The following is a 25,365-nucleotide window of genomic DNA, read 5'->3' as shown; positions in this document are numbered from 1 at the left end:
GATATTTTCATTGCTATCAATTACATTCTACCGAAAAATAATATTGTTAAAATCGGAGTCGGAATATAAGATAAAGTCAACTAAAATTTTAAACGACTCCACAGCCCTGAAATATACCGAAAATTGTATTGTACAAAAAATTTGAAATCAGCGTATAATCTTATCTATGTGGCAAATAAGCTGTTAATTTACTAAAAAATAATATCAGCGGAAAGTACATATACATAATACAGGACTTAATTTTAATAATATAATATGTATAAAGTGCGCAAAAATATTGTTGTATTTTATAAATACAGTCTGTATGTTATATTTTTGAAATCCTTTTATTTTTTTATTATTTGAAAATCGTTGATAATATTTTCATCGCTATCAATCATACGCTAACAAGAAATAATCTTATTAAAATTGTTAAAAACGGAGTCGATACAATTTTAAACGACTACATAGCCCTGAATTATACCGAAAATTGTATTGTACAAAAATCTATGTGGCAAATATGCTGTTAATGTATTAAAAATTAGTATCATATCAGCGAAAAGTAGACTTAAATAGTATACGTTTTATGTTATATTGTATTAATTCAAATTGCTGGATTTATTTAAGAAGTATAATATGTATGAAGTGCACAAAAATATTGTTGTATTTTATAAATACAGTCTGTATGTCATAATATAAAGGACTTCAATCAATGTAAAATTAAATTATTTTATTATTTTTACATATCGATAAACATCAATAAATAAATTTAGCTAATTTTAAAACCAATATTCATTAACTTTATAGGCGGTTTCTTACATAAATACACTCTGTCAATTTTCCTATTAGTATGCATCATAATTTGAACAAAATTTTATCAGACTTAATTAGGGACATATCTGATGGAAAATGCGTATTTCAATAAAGAGCGTTGAACTTAAATTAATATACGAAACAATAAATCAAAATTCCTACCTCAATTCCAGTCGCTCCGAGGCACCTCTCCAAGTTTGGCGTCATCCTAAACGGTACTTTCTCCGGAATCCTCAGCGTCTTCCCGTCTTCGAAGCAAACATTATAGTCTATGTGCACAACTTCGCCAGTGCTCAAATCGATCAGCACGTTATCCAAATGCCGGTCGCCGAGACCGATTATGTATCCGATGGTGCTCATTACGGCCATGGAGAAACTATAGCGTCTCACTGTGTGCCACCATTGTCCGGCGCTCACGCTGCTCGACCACAATTCTCTGGATAATAAGTCGCTGGGCGTTTCAGCCATAAGTTCGACTAAAACTTGTTTCAAAATGTTGATGGGCCATTCCTTTCTGTTCTCAGTACTAACTCCAGCTGCGTTTAACAGCGGTATCAACTTATTGTAAAACAACTCGGAAGGTCTTAGAACGGTCGTTGGTTTATTTGAGTTGTTTTTAGCCGACAATGCCAATGCTTCTCGTTGCTGCCAACGCTTATACAAAGCGAACAGCGGAGTCAAGTTTTCGACCCAACTGATCAACCCGGATCTTGGACCGAGTGGTATAACGGAATAGTGTCGCGCTCTATACGTTTGGCTCATATTATCCTCTTTGTCTTGCGCCATCATGATGTTGGTGATGGATAAAAACTGCATGATTCTCTCGTCTAGATGAAGATCTTCCAATCCTTTGAACAGATAAATGTACGATCTTCCATCAGAGCCGTGGAATATTAGCTTTTTAGGTTTAGTTTTAGACGGTAAGATAGATACGACGTTATCAATCGATTTTATAGTAATTCTGACTTTAGCGTTAGTTTGTACGCCGGGCATCGATATCACGGTGTCTCTCATGCCTGCCAAAACTGGGCTTATATCGGACATTTTCAAGCTATACGGCGATCTTTTATTAGCTCTTTGTTGAAGTTTCGTTTGAAGTTGCTTTATAGGTTGTAGATATTCTAACGGTTTTTCAATTTGTGTGGGATGTTGTAGTTTTTCTAACAGCTCGTTGATCGAGTCGCCAAATTTATCTTGGAACGATCGTTCGTAAGGAGTCTCAGGTGAAGCGTTAGTTATTTCGGCTAACTGTTCCAATACGAACAATATAGGCTTCATGAATATACGGTGTTTTTCTTTTATCAACTTTTCTTTATCGTCCGATTGAAGATTGTTATTTGCGTTCACTTTGATGATCTCAGAGTTTAATTGCATCAAGCGTTTAGTGATTCCGGAATGATGCTGCGCTAACGTCCTCAACCAAAGTTCGTCCCACAGTAGATTGATCCTTCGCAACTCTGTCACCAGCAATTGTACTTGTAGTATTGTTTTAGGCGCTTGATTCGATAAAGTTTCAACCATGCCTAAAAAGCAAGCGTTCAAGTAATCATCGTTACCGTCGTCTAAAGCGTTATCGTTAATACTGCACAAAAAATCAAATTCATCACCGTCTTCGGTGTCCAATAATGCCGACTTTGAAAAGTCCGTTATGTTGATTTTTTTATTTTCAACGGCTCCTACCACAGCCGGGAACGTAATCAAATGAGGAGCGTCTTCAGCTAAGCGGCATAGTAATTCGGATACTCTGCATCGTACGTAATTCTCAGGATGATTAAGACGAGAAAAAAGTTGCGGAATAATAACTTTCCAAGGTTGCGTAGGAGTATTTGCCAAGCCGGTCTCTAAAACGTTCTGTAACTCCATTGCATGCTTCACAATCAGCTTCAACAATCTCAGAGTTGCCGTTACGACGGCGCACTCTCCGTTATGATTCATAAAATCACTGGAAGAATTCAAATCTAAGAATTTAAAGTAAGCGTCAGCGGATAGTTCATAATAAGAAAACACTCGCTTTTGGGCCTGTCTCCAAATATCCACCAGCAACGTTACATTCTCCGGATAAGCGTTTTTCAAACAAGGTACACTCCTCAATTGATTCTCTATCATATCCGATGTGTTAATTTCACTCCAATCGATATCTTCATCGTCATAGATGACTTTTATCTTAGATAATATCTCACATACTCTTTCAAAATCTTCAGGACTGCTTTGCATCAGAATACTCTGTATCTGTAGCTTGTCGTTTTCTGTTAATTGACTTCCAGTGTTCGAGCTGAATTCGACCATTTTTTTACCCCAGCGGAAGCACCACGATCCGAAGGTAAACCACGCTTTAGCGAAGCCGGGGCATTGATTGACGCTAAACTGCAACAGTTTTCCGACAGCCGAATCAGATATTGGTATCACATGAGCAGATATGTTATTGTTCACTAATCCTATTTCGGGTAGAGCCGTCACTAGCTTAGTCAACGGAGAATTCAGATTATTAGTTAGCAGCTTATCATTTTCGTTTTGTACCCATTTCGACAGCATCAACAGCATTCGAGTACCTTTCTCCCTAAATTCATAAGAATGCTCTCCTAGTGTGAGTTTTTGCGAGACGCCTAAAGAAGCGCTAGCGCATAAGTTCATCGCCTTTTCTTTTGTAGTTTCATCGGTGTATAATAACTTTGCCGTTTCGCTCACGGCGATTACGTTATTAGAAGACCACACGTTCAAATCGTACGAGTTCAAAGATTTTAAAAAGAAATTGCATATATCGTCGAGACTTTGCACGCTCTTACCGGTGTACATTTGAAAATGATTCGAGAAATGAAAGTATTTCACCAATTCTTTATTAGATAATTTATAGTTGCCGTGTTTGCGTGCCGATTTGACCAGATCTAAGCGCATGTTCTCGAGGAAGGCTGCGTTAATATCCGTCGGCGCTACTTTGAAAAAATAATCACACCACCAGATTATCTTGTTTAATATAATGGGATCTAAGTTTTTCAAAGTGGTCTTTTCGGGCGACGTAAAGAACGGAAGTACTTGTTTTCTATCGTAGACTATATTCTTCAAGCTGGTGGCGGCGTAATGTAATATGTGAATGTCGGGGAGTAGTTCGCAAGGTTGATTACGCGACAACTCGTGTAACGCGGCTTGTAAAAATTTAATGCAACTCTCCAATGTATCGGACGACTCTATAGCGTCGTTTTCGTAAGCGATCTTAAGAGCGATGTTCTTCAGCGTGATTTCGGTTTTATCAAATATTTTAACAACGTTCTTAGAATCGTCTTCAAATGATAATACATCCCAATTAGTCAAGTCTTGAGGAAAAATATTCATGTTTTCTTGAAATTTATTATAACATGCAACGTCTTCAAAATTTATGTTGTTTAAATAATCGTCCATTTGTAATAATTCATCTTTCCAAGTGATCAAATCTCCCCAAGAGTGTAAATTTCTATGGCATTCTATAATCTGGTCATAGATAAATTTCTTTTCGCATTCTTGAAGCTTTTCATCGATCGATTCGGTGTCGTTCTTTAACGAACTCATATAATTATTGACTGCGCTCTCGTATCTCATGGCACCTTGATCGGCCGCCGCTTTCAACCAATTAAACTTTTTCGAATACGTCTGTTTGATCCAATTAAAAAGCCCTATCAGCGATTCCGGCTCTTTGAGCATTAATAATGCTCTCGCTAGTGAAACGCAATACGATAGCAAATCGGATGTCAATATCGGTGAAGATTTATTAGCCGGAGTGTAGAGCAGAGATTGAGAATGTCTCACACTGATTGAAGCGTGTCCCGTATTGAGAGCTACAAATAAAGCTGCAGGTCTAACTCGATTCACCCACTCTTGACACGTCATACTATTTGTGTGAAAGAATGTTCTTACAGGTTTTTCCATTGGCAGTAAAACTACGGCGCATCCATCTATAGCGTTTTGCATGCTCTTCTCTAAATTTTCAAAAAATTCTATTAACATTCTACTGCGTTTTAATTTTGATAGATCTGATTCGACGCTTTGATCTTCATTGGACGTAAACTCTCGTGCTAATTGTTTGATAGCCGATTCAATACTCGTGAACGTCTCTTGCGGTTTACCCAAAGGCGTTCTCAACTTCAACGTAGTACACAACTGAGCGGCTTCCCACGTCGCCCACATGGATAAAACTGACGCGAAGCTCAAAGCGCAACCTCTGAAGAAATCCAAATGCGCATTGCTTCCTCTGAAATTCTGTATAGGCCAACAATTCAAGAACGAATCCTTCAACGATTCGATCGGATAATCTCCGGCGAGTAATAAATAATTCATGAAGGCTTTAAACTCGCTAGCAGTCATTTGTCCGTACGTATCTTTGGTCAAATGCTCCTTCTGAGCGCTCTTAATATTCACACCGTTGTAAATGATTGTGCGTACCGATTTATATTTTTCAATTTTAGTACATGTCTTTATCAGATCTAGAGTTATGTCCCAAGAAATCAACGAAAATATAGATATGAACTTATCTCTGATTGTTTCGTCGTTGTTATCCGCGTGAATCATACACAGCTCCCCTAGATTTCTCATTATGGCGTAATTCCAATGCACGTTCCCGTTCACTTCCAAGATGCTCAAGATCTTCAACACCGAGCGCAATACCTCCTCGTTGGACGAAAAACCTACGCTTACACAATCTAAAATTAAATCAGTCAAATATTTGGAATGAAATATGGAAGTGTACGATTTGACCAGTTGGTTGAATATATCGGCGATCCAACTCAACAGTAAAATCAGCGTATCTTTAGGTAGATTGGGACATCTGAATAATTTGCCAAACAGCGTCAGGATGACGACGAAATGTCCGCTCGTGGGACTAGTAGTGGACGTTTCGCCCAAGTTGATGTTCGATATCCTCATCAAATCGCACACGTTGGATCTCTGCTGACCGAACGTGACTAAATCGCTGGACGCTATGAAATGATTGTTCTTCCTGCAATGCGAATACAACAAAAATATTATTGAATATTGCAAATATGGATAGTTCTTCGTCAATCTATCGTCGTACGGAACCATCTTCACTGCGAGCAGTTCTAAAATGCTCGGTTGCAAAGCCCACATGCCGATGATTGAATTACTGGCGTTGGCTATATCGGATAAGCATTGCACGTTGAAGAGGATCATATATTCGGCTTCGTTAGAATCGTACGGCTTAGAATCGATCGAATTATTTTGAGATAATATTTCAACGTCCGGTAGGAGCGTCTTATAAGCTTTTTCTATGTCTTCGATCACGTATTTATATGCATCTTGAAGCAGCGGTATGTTTTTTAAGTTTAATAGATATTGATACACGGATATTACTGCATCTTGTATTTCTTTATTGCGCGATCCTTTCAAGATTAATATGTACGAATTCGGTCCGATCACGGTCGTTATGAATTCTAATTGTAGATTGGAAGATATTTCTTTGACGATCTTTCTGATTATGTCCAATAGCGATACGATCGCTTTGTCGTCCATTTGAGATCCTTGCGATAGTTCTAATTCGATCAGTTCGTATAGATGCGGAGCGTTGGACGATATGTTGTTGTGGATCTTTTCTAATAAGATGAATATGGATTCGTTTCCGGCTACGATTAAATCTCGACTGTATTCCATTTTGAGACCGATTATGATCGTTTTTAAGATCTTTCCGAACGATTCGGAGAGGAAGGACCATGTTATCGATTTGGAGTTGTTCGGAGAGAACATTTCTCCGAGACACTTGGCGACAGTGTTGAAAACGCTGATGAAAGACGAGATAGATTGAATGCAATCGTGCGAATCTTCAGATTGGTTATCTGAATAGTTTTCTAAATTGTCGCCGTATGCTACGATATCGTCGACGAAGTTTCCTAATAGAGTTACGGGGAACGCGAGAGAGCCTTGCCAATGATGTCCGAACTTCTCTAAAGATTTCAGAGCGAAATCTCTGACTGATCTGCTTTGAGATGCATCCATATGCCAACCGACTAAGATATCTACGACGTCAAAGAATGATTTAGCAAACGATTCGGGATATATTTGGGCTAAGATGACGATAGCGTCGACAGCTACGGTAAAAATCTTAGAAGAATCCGTCGTCTCTATAACAAACTGTAACTTCTTGATGGTCGTGTTGGCGAAGTCTCCGAAAGAGGGACTTTCGGCGTCTAGTTTGAATAAATCGCAGAAGGATAGTATGAGCATTTTTTTGACTTCCTCGTTCTTTTGGCTTTCGTATTTAGATATGACCCAATCCAAGTGTCGCTTGTATTCGGGGCCCATCACGTAGCCGACGCGGCCCAGAACGTCGGCGGCTTGAGTTTTAACTTCGCAGTCGGGCGCGTCGTAGAACACGATCAGAAGAGATTCGGCCAAGTTGTCGTAAGCTCGCCGCACGTACCGGCAGTTCTCCTGCAGCATCACAGTCTCTCGCAATTTGGCACACAGAGATAAGGCTTTCTCCGAGTCGGGCTCGCCGCAGAGTCTGCGCAAGAGCTTCGAGATGCGCGGGTCCTCGGGCAGCGAGTAGAGAGCGGCGTCGTATTTGGAGCTGTTGTAGTAGGCGGAGACCGGCGGGGAGCCTTCGCCCGAGTGGATTTTGGCGGACGAGTCCTGGAAGCGGCGAGGGAAGTCGTCGTAGTCGCGGGGGCCCCGGGGGGCGTAAGCGACGCGGGTCTTAGGGGCAGGCCGGCGAAAGGGGCGCACGGGCCGGGCCAGGCGCTCGCCGTCCGGCCGCCCTCCGCCCCCTGTTCCCGAAAACATGGCGGCATCCGGCGCTGCCGAACTTGCACTTTCCGACTCGCGATCGCACCGTAGCCCTAACCTCCACGATTGACGTTTCGCGTATCGCGCAACTGGCAACACTTAAGCGCTCATTTGACGTTAATCGAGGAGTGCAAAAGCAAAAATGACAATGTCCGCACTGATAATTTTGATAATATGTACTAGGTATAATAAATATTGCGTAATTATATAAAAAAAAAAAATTGCACGAAATATCTTTTGCACGATCAAAATACAAATCTTATACCCAAATCTATTATAAAAAAACAATTTGTTATGAACATTTGATCTGCATTTTGGCTTTAACGCCTGGCAAAGTGGCCAACAACGTTTTGCTACATAAATACGTTTTAAAATTTAAAACTTAATTTTTTATCAAACGACACTGGTAAACGGTCAATTGTGATATCTACTAACGTTTGGAGAATAAACACGTGCACGGCCAAGGCCGGCCCGAGGATATTCAGCGCCCCGGGCAAGAACGGAAATTTGCACCCTCCTCCGCCCCTCTGTTTTCATTGACACATGCGACACAACATAATTAAGAAAACGGATTACATGTAAACGAACAATACAAATCTCTCCTGTTAATAAATTTTGATACAATTTTAGGAATTTTGCAAAAAAATTAAAATGTTTTTAGAAATTAAAAAAAAGTCAGTAAGCAACTTTAAGATACAAACTGATTGCAGGATTTGGCTTTCATTGCAGACTAGCGGACCCGACAATGCTTCGCTATTGCTAAATATTTGCAATTAAAATGACATAAATTAATTTGTGAAATATTTTTTTTTTCTGTTTCATTACGGTTTTGATTTTTAGAGTGTCTTTCTCTTCAGCTTTAGCGCCACCTGCATACATATTTTACGAAAACAATAAAATGTACAATAATAATTTTATTTAAATTAAACAAATTTAAATGAATTAATTATATACCTTCAAGATCATTGTAAGTTTCCATGTAAGCTTCATAAATCTTCAATAAAATACTACTGCAGCAGCTCAATCTGTGTTTAATTGCCACCCGTCAACATCACCGTTGCCTAAAACATTTTTTAACAGTTTACTAACTACCAATCTGGTACTATTTCAAAGACTAAGTGGATAAACGTTTCTAAAAACAATGATGATAACACCAATCCTCAAATTTATGCTGTGCGGTCCACGCGAAATCTAGCTAAATCAAGTAAATTCAAGAATTCAGTTGGATAATTTACTGCTCCATCTTGATTCATAACAGTATCTACTGATGTATAAGTACATATATGTTTCGTATGGTAACACATGTTGAATGATGATATTAATAACATTTTTCTTACAGCTAAAATTGCACGTTCACTTACCATTGATGATTTTGTAATGTGTGATATATAGAAATACGCATTGAATCAATTCTTCTTTTGAGTGTGTGATAATATAAAAATCGGTTGGTAATTTAATGCAGCCTGTTAATTCATCAATCGCAATTTTGCCATTTAAAATATCCAAATATTGTTTTGTAAAACGTTTTACAGAAGCATCGTTTTGCAATTGAATACGAATGATTGTCGAAAATATAAATTTATGAACGCGTCTCCACAAATGTTATGCTTTTAAACACGCAGTCAGTTCATCAGCTGGTGTTGAATGAATAAAAGGCAATGCTTGGCGAAAATTACCTGCTAATAATATTAGCGCATCACTGAATGGCTGTTCGTTTCCACGTAAATCTTGCAATGTTCGACCCTTGTGCGATGACCAATACTTTGTAGTTTTATATGCAACAACAACAAAACAGCCTAAAACCAATAATCACAATTAATATTTAACAATTGAATATCAAAAAATGTATTATTTCATGAAATATATTTTCAAAATCAAAGCTCAACTTCGCCCAACTGGCCAAATAGTTCTGTGTTTTATTCAATTTATAACACCGTATTTATACATATTTTGATGTCACTATACCAAGAAATTGAAATACATTTAAATAATATTAAAACGGCGACAAACATCTAAGACCAAATTGTGCCGTTTTTTTTTATAAAATATGAAAAGATCTTTTTGGCGAAAATGTCTCGTATTCATATATCCTAAATTTCATTACCCTATCTTATCTCTCACTTGCACTCGTCTCTTAATTAACACGCGAGTGAGCGAGAGGCACTGTAGGCGACGAATGATACGAAAGCATATTGCGTTAAAGACTAATGTGGCTTTACAAAAGTCGAAATTACCAAATCAGCATTTAAAATCCGTACAGAAGACAACAATTATCTAAATAAATTACACCCGATATTAATGAAATAATTTCTTCCAAAATATTCAAAGTTTCGAGCAAAAATTATAATTTTTCTTTGCTACGTGCATTTATTATTCTAAGTCATAATATTATTATGAAAAGTCTTAAAATACCCGTTAGATAACCGAGCGTTTTCACTGCGACGGCACGATTTTATTGCTTTTCACGTAGACTAAACAGGAACCCCCATGAATTTTGCTAGAAAAATGCATGTCATTTAATGAAATACTATGAATCTTAATAAAATGCGAATATTAAAAGAACGACGACTGACTGGCCAATTTTTGCTCTTCCATAATCTGCTTGACATAAACTGCAAAGCTGAAATTATACATCTCAACAGAATTTATAGTGTTTTCTTTTTTTACAAATGCAATATAATGAACAATTAAATCTTTGAAATATCTAATATCAATGTATTTTATATATTATATGCCTAGTTTATCTATACATTCGTTACTGATTTTAAAATTTAAAAATAGTTAAAAATCCTCAAGAACATCATTGTATAAGACACTTCATTTAGATATTTCGGATATAACTCCATCACAAATAACCATATAAACGTTTATTATGAAATTTAGATAAGCAGAAAAATATATTTCATTTTGAGTTGTTTCTCCAAATTAAACTTTTCTTTTTTTCTGTTTCTAGTTTCCTTCTAGTTTTGATTTTCAGTCAGAAAATTGGTATTCTTTTTTATTTCATCGAATTTATTCCTAATATCTAAAATAAATTCGGAAAGCAATTTTAAAATGTTTGATTCCAAATTAAAATTGTATTGCGTATCCCAAGCGATTTACTTGTACTAATTTTACGCTGTAATAACTTATCCCACAAAATTGTTAATAAGGCCGTTTCATATTCATTAAAATATGCTAATATTTTTTTGGTCTGAAATTTGCTCATTGGTTTCTCGATATCTGATATACTAACGTTAATTAAGGCTTCTTTATTATTCAAATAATTCAATTTTAATGAGAAAAATGCGTCTGCTCTTAATGACTATTTTATTCATTTCTAGAATTAAAAATACAAAATATATATAAAAGTTAAATTTTAACCTAATATTTATTATATTTATAAAGATATTTAAACTATTAAAATCAGTGTGTACTAATTACACATGACAGCGAAGCAAATGTTATTAACGTTAGAGTTGAATAAGGTACATACACAAAACTTTTGGTGTTACGACCAAATATTATTTAACCTCAACACAATTGTCAACATGACTTGGAGCGCATCAGGTTTCCGAGGTAAATATTGAAAAGAAAACTAGTTTTACTTAGTTAAAAAATTGTGTAACTTGATTTAATTGAGGTAGCTTTATAATCGTTTTGTATCTTTATGCTTATTAAATTTCTTAGTCCTTGCATTAATTCTATCAAATTGTATTGTTTCAGCTCTGCCATTGAAAGTAAGCAAGGAAAGTTTAACAACACACACGCTCTACATAAAAGAACATAACGTGAGAGATACATTTTCAAATAAACCTAGCGATAGAACTTTATTCGTTCTCAATGTTCCGCCTTTTTTAAATGACACCCAGTTGAAAGAAATATTTAGTGTAGCTGGTAAAGTGGAATTGTTGAACCTAAGCGATAAGCCGTCGTCTTCAGAAAAATCTATAGTAGATACCGATTTGTTTAAAAGTAAAGATACTGTTGGTTTTAAAGTAGCGCATGTGGTTTACAGCAAAGAATCTGAACTGCGTAAAGCTCTTAAACTTCAACAACTAGATCCTCCGCAGACGTGTTTAAAAACTAATAATGGATTAGTTAAATGGATCGAAGATTATAATACGTCTATACCAAAAGTAAAGTTGATGAAAGAGGAGATTAAAACATTTATGGAAAAATATGATCTGAAAATTAAGGAACAGATCGAGAAGGAAAAGATGATGGGAGAAGCTGATGACGAAGGTTGGGTCACTGTGACCAGACAGGGTAGAAATCCAGGCTTCGAACGCAAAGAGTCGACGACGAACAAAATTCTTTCGCAAAAAGAGGAGAGTCAAAAGAAGAAGCAATTGAAAAACTTCTACACGTTTCAAATAAGAGAATCGAAGATGAACCATATTATCGCACTTAGGAAAAAGTTCGAGGAGGACAAAAAGAAGATCGCTATGCTAAAACAATCGAGAAGATTTAAACCGTTTTAATTAAAAATCAATTTTTTTTTAACAATAAAGTAAAAATACATCGCAATCGTGTTTTATTTCTGAATGGCTTGTTGCTGTGTCTTGATCACTATCCTCAGCATTCTATTTTCAGGTAACGTGTCCAATGTCGAGAGAAGATATTGAATGTTGCCGAAGACGCAACCTCCTGCCAAAGCTATTTGCGTAGCTTGAGCTACCCTGTTTAGACACACCTGCAAAAAAATTATAGATTTTTTATTTTATAGTTTTAGTTAAAATCGTATATTATGAGAATTTATACCTGTAGCTTTGAATCGATCGAAACCATGCTTTCATTTCTTTGGAGCTGAGTTATCCTCTGCAGAATCGGTGCAATGACTTGAGCCAAATGCTGGGCATTCACCGCGACAGGAGCACCTTGCTGTCTACGTCCTTCGTAAAGGCTTTCCAAAACGCCCAAATGCAACTTTCCGTACAATTCTAACTCTGATCGTTCTGAGTTTGACTTATCTGCTTTCGATTCTGGTATCTTCTCAATTTTAATCCTTTTAATTGGAAGATTGCAATCGATCATTTCCACGTCTAAAATTTTAATTTAAATAAAATTAGGTTATACAAATGAAATATTAAAAAAGAGTAGACAGGCCATAGTTCCGGCCTGTCTAATCATTATAATCCAAAGCTAAAATGTTGCTGAGTATCAATTTATGATTGTTCTTCCATATATATTTTTAAAATGTATATTATGCCATTTTTGAATGAAAACGATTACAATAGAATATATGTAAAATTCTCAATTAACGCACAAGTTAGCGGCTCCTAATGATAGTTTTACATATGACGCAATTTGCATCAAAAGTTTTTAACTATAATTTTACAAATTAGTGTTAAAATTAAAGATATTCCATAGATCGCCTGTATTTATAGTTATATCCAGAGCTATTTAACACTAGTGTCGGGTAGAAATTATATTACTGTAGTGAGGCAATTTTGCACATTTGCCAAAAATAAGCATATTTTTTTAAATTGTCATAACTTTCAAATTAGTAAGAATATTAAAAGAATATTTTTAGGACTATTTCTTTTTAATTTGCAGTGTTTTAAATACATATTTTTTCGACGATTCTCAACCTGTGTTCTGCATACTATTTTGAAGTTTTTTTTGGAAACTTTCAATCTACTCGAAATTTTGATAAAATAGAATTCTTTATTTGTTTTAGAAAATCGGTGACATACATCGTCAGAATTGATGCAATTGAATAAAGGTTCTCAATCTGTGTTTTAAACTATTTTTGGTAAACTTTCAAACTAGTCTAAATTCTGATGAAGTGTATTTTTTATGAATTTTCTAAAAATTAGCCTTCATAATTGAATGTATCTAAATAAATTACGTTGTAAGTCTTAAATATGTAAATATTCAACTTTACAGGAAGTGAAAAATTAATTTACAGATTTACGTACATTCATTTTTAGATTTTTAAAATATTATAGTTCACAATTTATTCATCAGAAAGCTTTTACATACTTAACTAGTATACTTAACATTTATAGCACGATATTGGATTTTGTTAAGAATGAACATTTTCAATTGTGGAATAACGTAAGTTATGATGTAACGTTGTTCCATTGTATGACAGCAAGTACCTATGGATCATTTATAACGTTTGTCGAAAACTTATCTACTATTACATAATATTAAAATTAAATATAATATTGTCTTTTAAAAAGATTTAATAAAAAAAATTGACAAAAAATATTTAAAAGTGATAAAAATGTTCTAAAAAATGATGAATTAGAAATTAAAAACGTTTTATTTTTTTATATTAAATAATTTTTCATTTGTCTGTAGATATTTTGCCAACTCTAGTTTTTTTTTTATTTTGAATAAGTTGGTTGAAATCGAAAAATCACTCATATAACGTTATTCAATCAAAATCTTAATTCAGACCTACAACGTTATTCGCGTCGCATATTTAACTGTAACTTGGACCTAGAAAATGTTTCTATGCAGGGCATTAGAAGTCAATGTTATGTGACTTACCCAACTATATTTATTTTTCTAGGATTATGTAGAATCAAATGTTAATGCTTATGTCAAATGTTTGCTTTTATAATTATTTTTTATACCTGTATCTTCTGCTTCGAAAATATACAATGGCGCTAATGCACACCACTGGATAAGTCCTGTTAAAGGCGAAACAGCTGCCATCGGTATGCCAACAGATGGAAAAGCCGAAGGGTTTGTTTGTGCAGAAAGACATATTTTAGGATTTGAACACACCTACAAAAAAATATTTTTTACACATGTTTTAAAAAACGACAATAATCAGTAATGTAAAGCGTATTCACCCAATCTGTAATAACTTCCAATAGACTCTTCGGAGGCGGAGAGAATGTACCATTGAGGCCTTCCTTCAAATAAATCTCTACAACAACTGTCATAAAATTGGCAATGAACTGCGGCGCAACATTGGGTAGTTTTTGTAATGTTTTATCAGTTAGTGGATGAAGTATAAAATAATCTCGCACTAAACTATGTGCCAATTGTAACGCTAATGGAGATGAACATCCTGTTTGTTGTATCCATATGCCAAGAGCTGATAATACCTACGCAAAATATTGAGTATACGGTATAATAAAACATTAATTTAATGTTTTTACTTACTGGTGCCACTGATGCAGATATTGCCATATTAGCCAACTTGCACAATACCTTCATTCTTTTGTGACCGTCGGATCCGCTAAAAAGCAATAAAAATATTGTGTTTCTCGTGCTTTCGGTTAGAGGTCCTGAAAAATAGCCACAGAGAACGTCGACGACATGCAACTCTTGCATTGCGCCGAGGCCCATCGCCTTTCTTAAACCTCGGCGGTCGCATTCGCAAAAAATAAATTCTTTAATCAGATCATTTATAAGATCGAGATGTTTAGACGATTGAAAGTTCCTTCCGATAATCAGTTGTTCTGGAAAGATTGCATTAATAATCAAAAATGTATTGTATTGTATTTTTTAACATTGAAATAATACCTAAACGTAAAAGTGTTTCTTGGGTCCAATATTGAAATTCTAATTTCCTAATATTATACTTTATTTCAGACATGGCTGACAAGACTACCTGTCAAACGTCAGACCCGCATTCACAAACAACAGTGTTGACACACCAAAAATATATGTTTGGCCATATAACTTTGAGTATTATTATTAAATAATTATAAATTAACAATTATTTTTTAATTCGTGTAAAAAATATTAATAATATAAATAGAAGGCCTTGCTACTTTAGCATTCCAAACAAATACTATTTAGGCACCCCCATGATACTAGCTAGCTCAAAGTATAAAAAAATGTATATTTACAAAATTTATAAAATATACTTTATTTATTATCTAAAAGCGAAATATTTTTAATCGAGCGTAGAACAAAACACGCAATGCCCTTTTGTCATTTTTTATGCACGCACATAAACGCATTTCCTACTTAGACCCGATGACGTAAAGCACGCGCAATTTCTCAAACGTTCACAATAAAACACAATATATTTTTTACATTTTTCCTTTACAAATAATAATATTAAAAAATAAATAATAAACAACATATAAATAAACACTAAACCTAAATTACTAAAAATAAAATATACATCTATAAATATATAACATAAAAAAATTCTAAATGCCTAGAAACCCAGGCATTTTATTACTTTATGCATTTAAAACAGCTCTGTGACGAATAAAACACGATACACGCGTAATTCTTTACGAGAACAAAATTTACACGTACATCTTCGTCCAATATTACGAGTACTACTGAGCAAAGACGATGTAGGAAGTTCTTCGAGGGCAAAAGTCTATACGAATAATTTTATCGCATACTTTTACGGTTTATGTAAATAAACGTTTGCTGTCGTTTAATTACAATTTTTTACTAAATCTACCGATAGGAGGCGTATGAAATACTTTCGACGGCATCGATCATTCATTCGCCACTCAGAATATTTATGGATCCATATCTTATAGGCATTAAAAGCTATAATATCAATGAGCTCCATTAATATTCCGAATAGCCACCGCTTTGCTACCTGTACGCAAGAATATTCACGAGTTATTTCGTCTCCTAGATCAACTCCGCCTTTTGTTATGTTATAAAAATGACTGGAGGTCGTTTGTTTTTGCTGTTTTAATTATATGCGTTAAAAGCTTTTATATTGAGCAACAGAATCGTATGAATTTTTTCGAAACATAAGACGCCAAGCATATGTTATCGCCAAAACCCCGACTTTGATTTATAAAAGTTTCCTGCAAAATAATATATATTGTCATATTTTTTTATCATAGCAAAATGTTGATATCATACTTACATTATATGGACGTTCCGTGTTTACATCACACTCCGATGAATTTCCCATATTTGATATGAACTATAAATAATAAAATTTCTTACTTAAATACTAATTTCAAATGTAAATGTGAAAATACTTACTTCGTAATTGCAATCATTTTCGTCTGATTCCGATTCGATTTATTGGAATTATTACATCTTTCGACTATTACTATAAATATTATTTAAACTAAAGTTAGTTTACAATAAAATTATTTAACGAATTAAAAGCATTAAATATACTTGTTAAGACTCAATTATTTTTCGACTTAACAGTTAAGTCGAAAAATAATTGAGAGGCGCAAGAATATTCTGCGCTTCAGCGTAACTTTCCTGACGACAGGCAAACAAATACTGAAGCTCGATTGAAACGCCGTCTATTGATTTCTGAAAATAAAAGCACTCCAATAGAGGTTTTTATTTCTTTGAAATATTAATGAATTACAAAACTTCTCGTCTAATCTGTAGATAGCATTGAGAATTTTATTAATTATTTTGATAACAGCTGCTTATTAAGACGTACATTCAATCATCCATATCGAATAAACGCTTAAGTTCTTTAGAAATTTTATCAATAGAAAATGATGCAGCCAAAATTTAGGCGTATCGGAGATTAAAAATACATTTGCAAGCTTAAAAGCGAAACAATTTAAACATGCGCTTGTTATATCATTAAACGAGTACTAGTTATATACAGCACTAATTATGTTCACCGTAAGAACTAAAAATATCTTTGTGTAGATTATATTTTTCATTTATTTGTATCGTGTGTTTTAACTTTTGATATTGATAATTATTTTTTTATATCTAGTGTCTAGAAATTGGGTCCCTTGTCAAGCTGACTCTGCTATGAGATAGCTACAACACGGTATTGTAACCATCGAGTGTATTAACTATATAGCGTAGAAAACTATTTAGTTTTTCTGTTTGGGCTTTCGCTATTTGTATTTTTAATAGAACATTGTCCGGTAGATGAAAAAATAATGGGATTAAATCGTAAATTATATATTAATTTGTACTTCACCTTATAAAAAAATATTTGCGGAATAGATTTTTACTCCAAATAAACTAGTAATAAAATTTCATTTGCACAATCATAACCATCTTCCAGTACCTCACCATTTTTAACTTGCATGCAATAAATAAATAAATCTTTCAATGGTTTTATTAGATTTCTATCACAGTTTTGCATTGCTAAAGTTGTGTTGTGAGTATAAAAATAATAATGAAGCACTTCTGCCAACAGTTCAATATTTACATACATAAAAAGAGAAATAGGAGATGGAAGTCTTTTAATTATTTTTAAGGATATTGCATGTAAATATTCTCGATGTACAAATTTAAGAAAATATTTATTTGGAAAAATATGTTACAAAAAATATTTATCATCCTACATGAAAAATAATATAACTGAAAATCAATACTTTATTCATAATTTTGATATACAAAATTAAAAATACACCAGAATGAATTGTATAAAAAAATTATATACACATTACAAAATAAAACTGCGTTCTGTGTCCGGCTTAAGTTTATTGCAACTTTTATTTACAGTAATTATCTTCTAAATCCACCAGATCCAGAATTTTGATTTTGCGAAAGGAAAGCTAGATGACCCTTTGAACACTTGTTGGCGTAGTGTCCTTTATTTCCACACTTAAAGCACGTGATCTCTTCTATCGGTTTGGGCGGTGGCCGGAGACCTTGGAATTTAGCTAGCTCTTCATTATTATCTACCGGCTTTATATAACCCAAAGCGCGGTACTTGGCTTCCTCTTGTCTCTGCGCTGCTTCTTTTAACTAAAACAAAGAATATATTTAAACATAAGAAATATAAACATGTTATTAGGAGTGGAATTGAGGATTCTTTCGGGTCTAAAAATGTATATATATATTTTTGACAATATTAATTTTAATATACTATTATCTTCGTGAAGTTAACAAATTCTATAATGCATAATAACTAGTCGAATTGTGAAAGATTTTGTGGATATTTTTATAACAATTCAGTTGATCTCAATATTTTTTATAAAATATGTTTTGTTATGTTAATTTATTTCATACTCTTTATATACATATTTATTGGTATTATTTTCTATAGAAATCATTTACATTAAATCAAATTAAAAAATATGTATATATAAATATAATGTTTCTTATGTATCAAAGCCTCAAAGAAAGATTGACCACATGTACAGCGATACCGTTCAAATGGTTAAAATTGAAAATATTTTATTAAATGACATTCATTTTTCTGGCTAAATTAAAAGGGGTGTCTGTTTAGAATCCACTCGGTTATCTAGCATTCATATTAATACTTTTTATAACTATATTACGACCTCTAATAAGTGGGAATCGAATGAAGCATATCTAAATCGAATTTTGATCAACAGGAGAGCGCAAAAAACATCAACACGATTTTATTGCTTTTTACGTGAATTTTTGACTTCTGAGAAGTGATAATTGTTTTTGCGCTCTCCTATTGACCAAAATTCTGTTTGAATCCACTTTGACATACACTCTCATATCATAAGTCTATAGTAATATTGATAAGGAGAGCTATCACATTTTTAAAACATAGTGTAATATCAAAATGCAGACCAACCATGGAGCAATATGTGAGATGAGTTGGCTTAGTTTGTATTTTAGACTTAACCTAATGAACGTTCTAAAACTATAATTAGTTTGGTTAATTCGCGTCGGTTGGGTTTGGGTTTGAACAGAAAATGGACGTTTCGCAACTGTCAAATTGAGTTTCATAGACATTTTAGAGTAGCATATCAGTTAAATAAGCATATTTTCGCTAATAAAAATACATATCTACTGGTTAAATGTATTTGAACCTCACTAGTGAAAATATAATTTCATTGAAAAATACACATTCACTGTAACATTTAAACATCGCATGTAAATAAACAATGATAAGTATGCAAATATGTATATTACTACGTATGTAAAATTTAAAATCATATAATTTTACTAGCACCTGCCAGATAAATTAAATTTTCACTGGTGAAAATATATATCTACCAGTGAAAATGTACTCCGATATGAATTCACTGAAATGAAAAATTTTAAAAATACTTCTGGGATGGATTCGACTGTTTTTTTTTGAGGGACAACCCAAATATTTTTGGTTTGATTTTATTAAGATTTGTAGTTCATTAAATGACATATATTTTTCTGACCAAATTCAAAGGGAAACTCATGAAATGATGTCCCTAATACATGTCAGGTATATACGAACAATTTCCAAAAAGTTTGGTAAGCTTGTAATATTCTGATTTTAGATATTTTAATGAAGAAATAATTTGTAACTCTAGCTTTACGGGTATAAGAGTTAATACATTCCAAAACTTGATACGAACCTCTGGTGGCATCTTCAGACAATATGATGCCTTATGACCAACTTCTTTACAATAGTGACAAATTGGACGTTTAGCATCTTTCGTTGGCTCAGGAGGTGCGGGTAATTCGAATCTAGGATGAAGATATTTGCAACTCGGTCCATCAGGACAGAATCCAGATATATAATTGCTGCAAATCACCCGTCGGACATGCCTATGTCGGCAGTGAGGACCATGACGGCAAAATCCTCTATCATACCTTTAAAACACATGGATATTAACAAAGAACGATTATCACGTAATACATAAATAATTAAGGATATTTACCATGGGCAGTCTTTTATTTTACTCTCTGGATCTATATGTAAAAACGGGCACTCCTTATTATGACAGGCGTTGAATCTCGAATAAAAATAACATTCGGGCATCTTAGACATGTCATATTCGTGTAAAAATTCACATTGATCTCCTTTTTTACATAAGCCCCTCAGCCAATGTTTACAAACGACTGTTCTATCTCCTCTGACGTGTCGAAACGGACACGCCGCTTCCTTATCGCAACCTGGGCCGTTCGGGCCGCTATAAAATTCGCAGACGGCAGCTGTGGATTCTGAAAGCGTTAAAATTGACAATTATTTTCATATAATTTACATAAAACAAAACGAAAAAGTTAGGACTTACTGTCCATTCCGGGAAACGGTAATGGTAAGGCGCCAAACTGCTCCTCCAGTGCAATTTCCACATCGAACTTGATGTGTTCAACATTTGCAACTAGTACTTCCATATTGACGTTATGTTAGAAATTTCATCAATTTCAATTTATTGTTAAACCAAACAGTGTGTTGGATCTCACGTTCAGTTTTAAGGCATTATACGTTAACTACGATGATTAATGCTTATGATAACGTATATTACGGTAAAAAAACACTATTTAAGCCGTAAATGCTTTAAAACGCATAATTCTGACAGCCAGCGAGCGGCACACTGTCGCCAAGCGACACAACCTAAGTTTAGTTTTGGTCTTAGGAGCTACATTTTTCACCATAAATGTATAGCCTTAAAAGATTATTTATGCTATTAAATTAATAAAATTGTAATTATTTAATCAGTATAGGACATTATAAAGCTTCGTAATTTTTATAAATATTTAAATAACGATATTTTGCAAAAAATTAAATTCCGTGATATTTTTTAATTTATTTTTATTAAAATCTGTCAAAAGATTTGATTCTTAATTTTATAATAATGTCTATTTTCTCTCGGTAATACCGTTATTATTGCTATCTCTAATTATTAGCGCGGTCTCCTCTTGTGTTATCTGAATTTTATATACATGCAAGTCCAGATACAAAATGCGCCAAAGGGATTTATAATAAAAATCCAAAGGCTGCGAACGCCAACGAATCAACAATTCCGGGTTTTCGACCACACTTTCACTTACAGTAGTGAACATTACACTATCCACTTTTAATCCAAAACACATATACGCTTTACTCACACAATCGTACTGTAGGAGTTGACAACCAGTTACTGTGATATTACAAATATTTTATTTTATGCGAAATAAACCAAAATATGTATTCTTCTAGCCGGATGTGACACACACGAAAATCCTTGAAATGAGCATTGCCGTTTCAACAAGAACAAGCGAGACAACGAATATTTTTACGCGCATGTACTGCTTCTCTCTCACGTGCATATGTATACGTAGAAAATGCATTCAAAAAATTATTTCAGTACGAATTATTGACGTATCAGTTAACAGCAAACTGTTTTTGGATTCGGTACTCACAATTTTTCATAGTGACTTTTTAAAAATTAAAAACGAACTACCAATCTTCTTTTACATCATTAGAAAGTGATAATATTGTTGGAACGAAATCAAAGAAAACTGACTTCAAACTTTAACGTGATTTTATTTTGAATTTTTATACGTTTATTTTCTATGTAAATTTTCTGTAAATATATTTTCTATCTATGTAAATTTATATCAATTATATGTACGTAATTTGTATCACTATATAACATAAATATTGTATTCATTTTTGAAATGTTTTTAATTGTGTAAGTGTTTATGATCTCATCTAAACTCTCCAAACTATGCCGATAAGCTGTAGTTTCACGATAATAACCGTTATTGCAGCGCAGGCAGAAACAAAAACAACACACAATCGTATTTTTGTGAGATGTATACGACTTTATTCTTGTGACTGGGCTCTAGCACGCGTGAATGTATATGTGTAAAAATTGGATAGTGTGATGTTCACTGATTTAAGCGTTACAGCAGCAATATTTTCGGCTGAACGGGCGCCACGATGATGCACAAGCATTACCCTTTCTCCAACGCTTCTAGTCTATTTTGTTCACTACATTGCGAATTATTCACTCTGTAGGACGATGAAATTGACCATAGTCTTCACGCAAATTTCAATACACAGTGCGTACAGAATTGTTATTTATGTACAACAATATTACCGCGTTTAAAGGTTTCGTAAATGTGTATTTCGCAAGCTATGTTGTGTGCGTGCATAAACAATGACAAAAAGCTCGACCAAAAAAATTGGTGCTGAAACATCTTGATAATGATAATGAACTGTCGACAATGACAGATCGACCAGTTATACAAATTTTCAACGTTACAGCAATTACACTATACGATAACAGCATTGCTAGCTGAAAAAATTCTGACCAGAAAAATGTTTGCTGACGGCCTTCCTTTTGTTATTTGCTGACGATCATTAAAATAACAATACTATTGAAATATGTATTAGTATATATGTAAGTGTTCACTTTAAGATCGTAGCTATTTTTTAACTTATAAAATAGTCATCAGTGATTTTTACGATCTACGCAAATTAACACATATTAATTTATAGTGGAAATAATATTTATTTAAAAAAAAGTTTTATTTTTTATTTAAAAAATTATAATTCTAGTCATGGTTATTAATCCAAAAATACAGATGCGGTTTTATGTCGGACTTTATGACAATATTCTAGTGTTTATTAAGGGCTGCTTCGTCACTGGTTTTGACATAAATATTTGTACACAAAAAAATAAACTCTTAAAAATAATTTTATGTAAATACTAATATTTTTTAGAATCTCCACCATTCAAAAACAAGGCACCCTTCCAACATCTATTATAATTATCTAAAAATTTCAACTTGTAACCACTTAATATTATTTAACTTTAAATATCACAATAGTTATTTGTATTGTAATTTCTCTATGCTATTTAAATCTATTTAATATTTCGTTTTTAAATGAAAAGATTCAAAACATTTTCCAACATGTAAAGGTACTAGGCAAAATTTACACATGTAAATTGTATCTCTTCTTATTTTATTTACATAGCATACTCTACATCTCTTTCTTTTATGACTATCTATTTCTGATATTCTCACTATGCTATGACGTTCTATATCACCAGAAAGTCTATGCACTGGGTCAAAATATGGAGTTCGAGATGTCGAAGGCGCATCTCTAAGAACCCATGTAATCTCTCCAGTATCTGATGTATTTTCTATCCATGCCTTTGAAAGTTTTAGTAAAAAGTCGTGATAATTCAGTTTCTGGTTAGATGTGACATTCAAATTTTCGTAAAGTCTAAAAGAATTGAATAAACCACAGTTGATTAAATAGAGAGTAACTTTTCTGGTCCATTTTTTAATTTTTCTATATAATGGATAATAGTTGAGAAACTGATCTGCACGATCTACTCCTTTCATATATTGATCGTAATCAATTATGCACTTTGGTTTTATAATTGAAAGACCGGTTTTTTCATCAATTTTACCCGTGTCGATTAAGTTAGCATTGTGGATGGTGGAAATCATGCGTATGTCTCTGCTTTCGTTATTTTTCCATAATTGTAATAGTATTTCGCCTTGTCGTTTAATCTTCGATTCGAATATTTTAAGTTTTGCCTTTTTTAAAACTTCAGGTACTTCTCGGTTAGTTCTAATAGTCCCACACATTCTTATTTTATTTAAAAGTAATTTTTTAGCGAGTTCAACACTGTTATAATAATTATCAATGTATAAATGATGCCACTCGTTTCTCGAAGGCACCAATAGTTCTGAAATCGTATTTTCTATCTTCGGGACAACGCCAGAGTACAGTTTAAACTTTGAAATATATCCAGTGGTAGAATCACATAGAGTTCGAATTAGTACACCATATTTTGTTATTTTATTGTTATTATGCGCTTTGAAGCCCAGTCTTCCGCACCATGGTATAATGCTATCGTCTATTGATACATTTTGTCCTAGTTTATAATTTTCTTCAAATGTTTTTGTGAAATAATCTATGATTACTTGCACCTTAAATAAACGATCGGCATTTTTGGGTGCGTTTCCATTGTCCGAAAAATGTAGAAAACATAATATTTGTTGGAACCTATTGCGACTCATAGTTTTTGAAAATATTGGTGTCTCGATTAGCGGGTTTGAAGACCAATAATCATTCATTTTTGTTTTTTTCATCAAACCCATAACAATCACTAAAGCGAACCACTTTTTTAGTTCAGAAACAGACACATCGAACCACTTTCTAGCGTTTTTTGGCTCTTTAAATTTGTGTAAATTCTGAGCATGATATTTATTAGTTTCCGTAGCAATCAGTTGAAATAGATCATCTCCTACAAACAAACTCGCTACGTCTTCTACTTTTTCGGTGTTTTTGAGAAATATACTTGGCCCTGATGAACCAACAAAATATTCGTTATTCCTGGGTGGGTCAAAATCTGACCAGACGGGATCGATATATTGGCCGCTTTCTTCGGAATCACTCGACAAATGTACTGCTTGTGGATTAGGTTGCAAATCATCTGTTTCACTATTAACCTCATCACCCTCACAGTCACTGGGAATATCAGATAAATTATCTGCATAAAGTTCTTCAAAATAAGTCCTTGTTTTGTCCCCCATGATAATTAGTTATTTAAAATAAATAAAACTGCAAAAAAAACCAATTTATGGTAAATAATTAATAGAAATTGTATAATTGAAACGTTGAAAAAATTAAATGCGAGCACCCCATGAATAATTGCTTAGCTTCTTGAATGCAGATCAAAACGGTCTCCACTACTTTTTGTGCAAATAGAAATGCAGAAAATCGATATATACATGTAATATTTTATGTTATGATTTTTGATATTAACTTTCCTGATTTAAATGGCCATTAACCATATAATCACAAATAATGCATAAGTGAAACAACTGTTAGTTATGTGTTAAGTAACAATGTGTGTTTAAAATGGCCATTTTTATAATGAATAATAAGTACTATAAGAACGGAGTTGCAGATAAATATAAAACAATACAATTAAATTTACCAATGAATTACTTAATAATTGTTTTCTTTACATTACGTTTTGATTCAGAACAACATTAACAGCTAATTTAAAATTAAATTTACAATTAGGACAAAGGTGAGAAGAAAATGGTCCACTATCTCGATGAGCTTGTATAGTTAGGGGTCCAGTTGCTTGTAGAATATTATGTACGGCGTGCTGTACCCGCTGAGTCTGAGTCTGAGTACCCGTCATTTACTGCTGTACTCAATCTAGGAGTCTTGAGATCCTGATTTTTATCCTGTATTTTGATCAGTCAGCTCCGATACATCATTCTTGGTAAATGCTGATA

At 33.6% G+C, this 25,365-nt stretch overlaps 4 protein-coding genes and 1 long non-coding RNA gene across 5 annotated transcripts in view; 1 reads left to right on the top strand and 4 right to left on the bottom strand.

Annotated features, from left to right (window-relative positions):
* Positions 1-7,637, bottom strand: part of nonC (serine/threonine-protein kinase Smg1) — a 146,471-nt gene extending 138,834 nt beyond the window's left edge. The window contains exon 1 of the mRNA XM_088181863.1: positions 955-7,637. Within this exon, the coding sequence (XP_088037989.1) occupies positions 955-7,551 (6,597 nt within the window). The 5' untranslated portion in view covers positions 7,552-7,637. The remainder of the gene's footprint in view (positions 1-954) is intronic.
* Positions 7,638-11,014: 3,377 nt separating this feature from the next.
* Positions 11,015-12,063, top strand: LOC148237520 (ribosomal RNA-processing protein 7 homolog A). Its single transcript, XM_088205831.1, has 2 exons — positions 11,015-11,112; positions 11,260-12,063. The coding sequence occupies exons 1-2, from the start codon at positions 11,085-11,087 to the stop codon at positions 12,015-12,017; spliced, it is 786 nt and encodes a 261-aa protein (XP_088061957.1). The 5' UTR covers positions 11,015-11,084; the 3' UTR covers positions 12,018-12,063.
* On the bottom strand, positions 11,999-15,151 carry LOC148237519 (integrator complex subunit 15). The gene is made up of 6 exons (XM_088205830.1): positions 15,025-15,151; positions 14,662-14,960; positions 14,346-14,603; positions 14,124-14,277; positions 12,298-12,578; positions 11,999-12,229 (listed from the first exon to the last, which is right to left on the bottom strand). Exons 1-6 carry the CDS (start codon positions 15,095-15,097, stop codon positions 12,071-12,073), a joined length of 1,224 nt encoding a protein of 407 aa, XP_088061956.1. The 5' UTR covers positions 15,098-15,151; the 3' UTR covers positions 11,999-12,070.
* A 2,553-nt stretch (positions 15,152-17,704) lies between these two features.
* Clp (Cleavage and polyadenylation specificity factor subunit 4) lies at positions 17,705-20,719 on the bottom strand. The gene is made up of 4 exons (XM_088206101.1): positions 20,400-20,719; positions 20,046-20,328; positions 19,740-19,977; positions 17,705-18,171 (listed from the first exon to the last, which is right to left on the bottom strand). The coding sequence occupies exons 1-4, from the start codon at positions 20,500-20,502 to the stop codon at positions 17,929-17,931; spliced, it is 867 nt and encodes a 288-aa protein (XP_088062227.1). The 5' UTR covers positions 20,503-20,719; the 3' UTR covers positions 17,705-17,928.
* Positions 20,720-22,621: 1,902 nt separating this feature from the next.
* LOC148237517 (uncharacterized) lies at positions 22,622-25,365 on the bottom strand. The gene is made up of 2 exons (XR_015812637.1): positions 25,139-25,365; positions 22,622-24,676 (listed from the first exon to the last, which is right to left on the bottom strand). It is a non-coding gene; the product is annotated as an uncharacterized LOC148237517 (long non-coding RNA).

This window comes from Plectrocnemia conspersa, unplaced genomic scaffold (genome assembly GCF_051122295.1).
Source record: "Plectrocnemia conspersa isolate PC_06_02 unplaced genomic scaffold, ASM5112229v1 ptg000002l, whole genome shotgun sequence".
NCBI lineage: Eukaryota > Metazoa > Arthropoda > Insecta > Trichoptera > Polycentropodidae > Plectrocnemia > Plectrocnemia conspersa.
The sequence above is the reverse complement of the archived record's forward strand: the minus strand, read 5'-3'. Positions and strand labels throughout refer to the sequence as shown.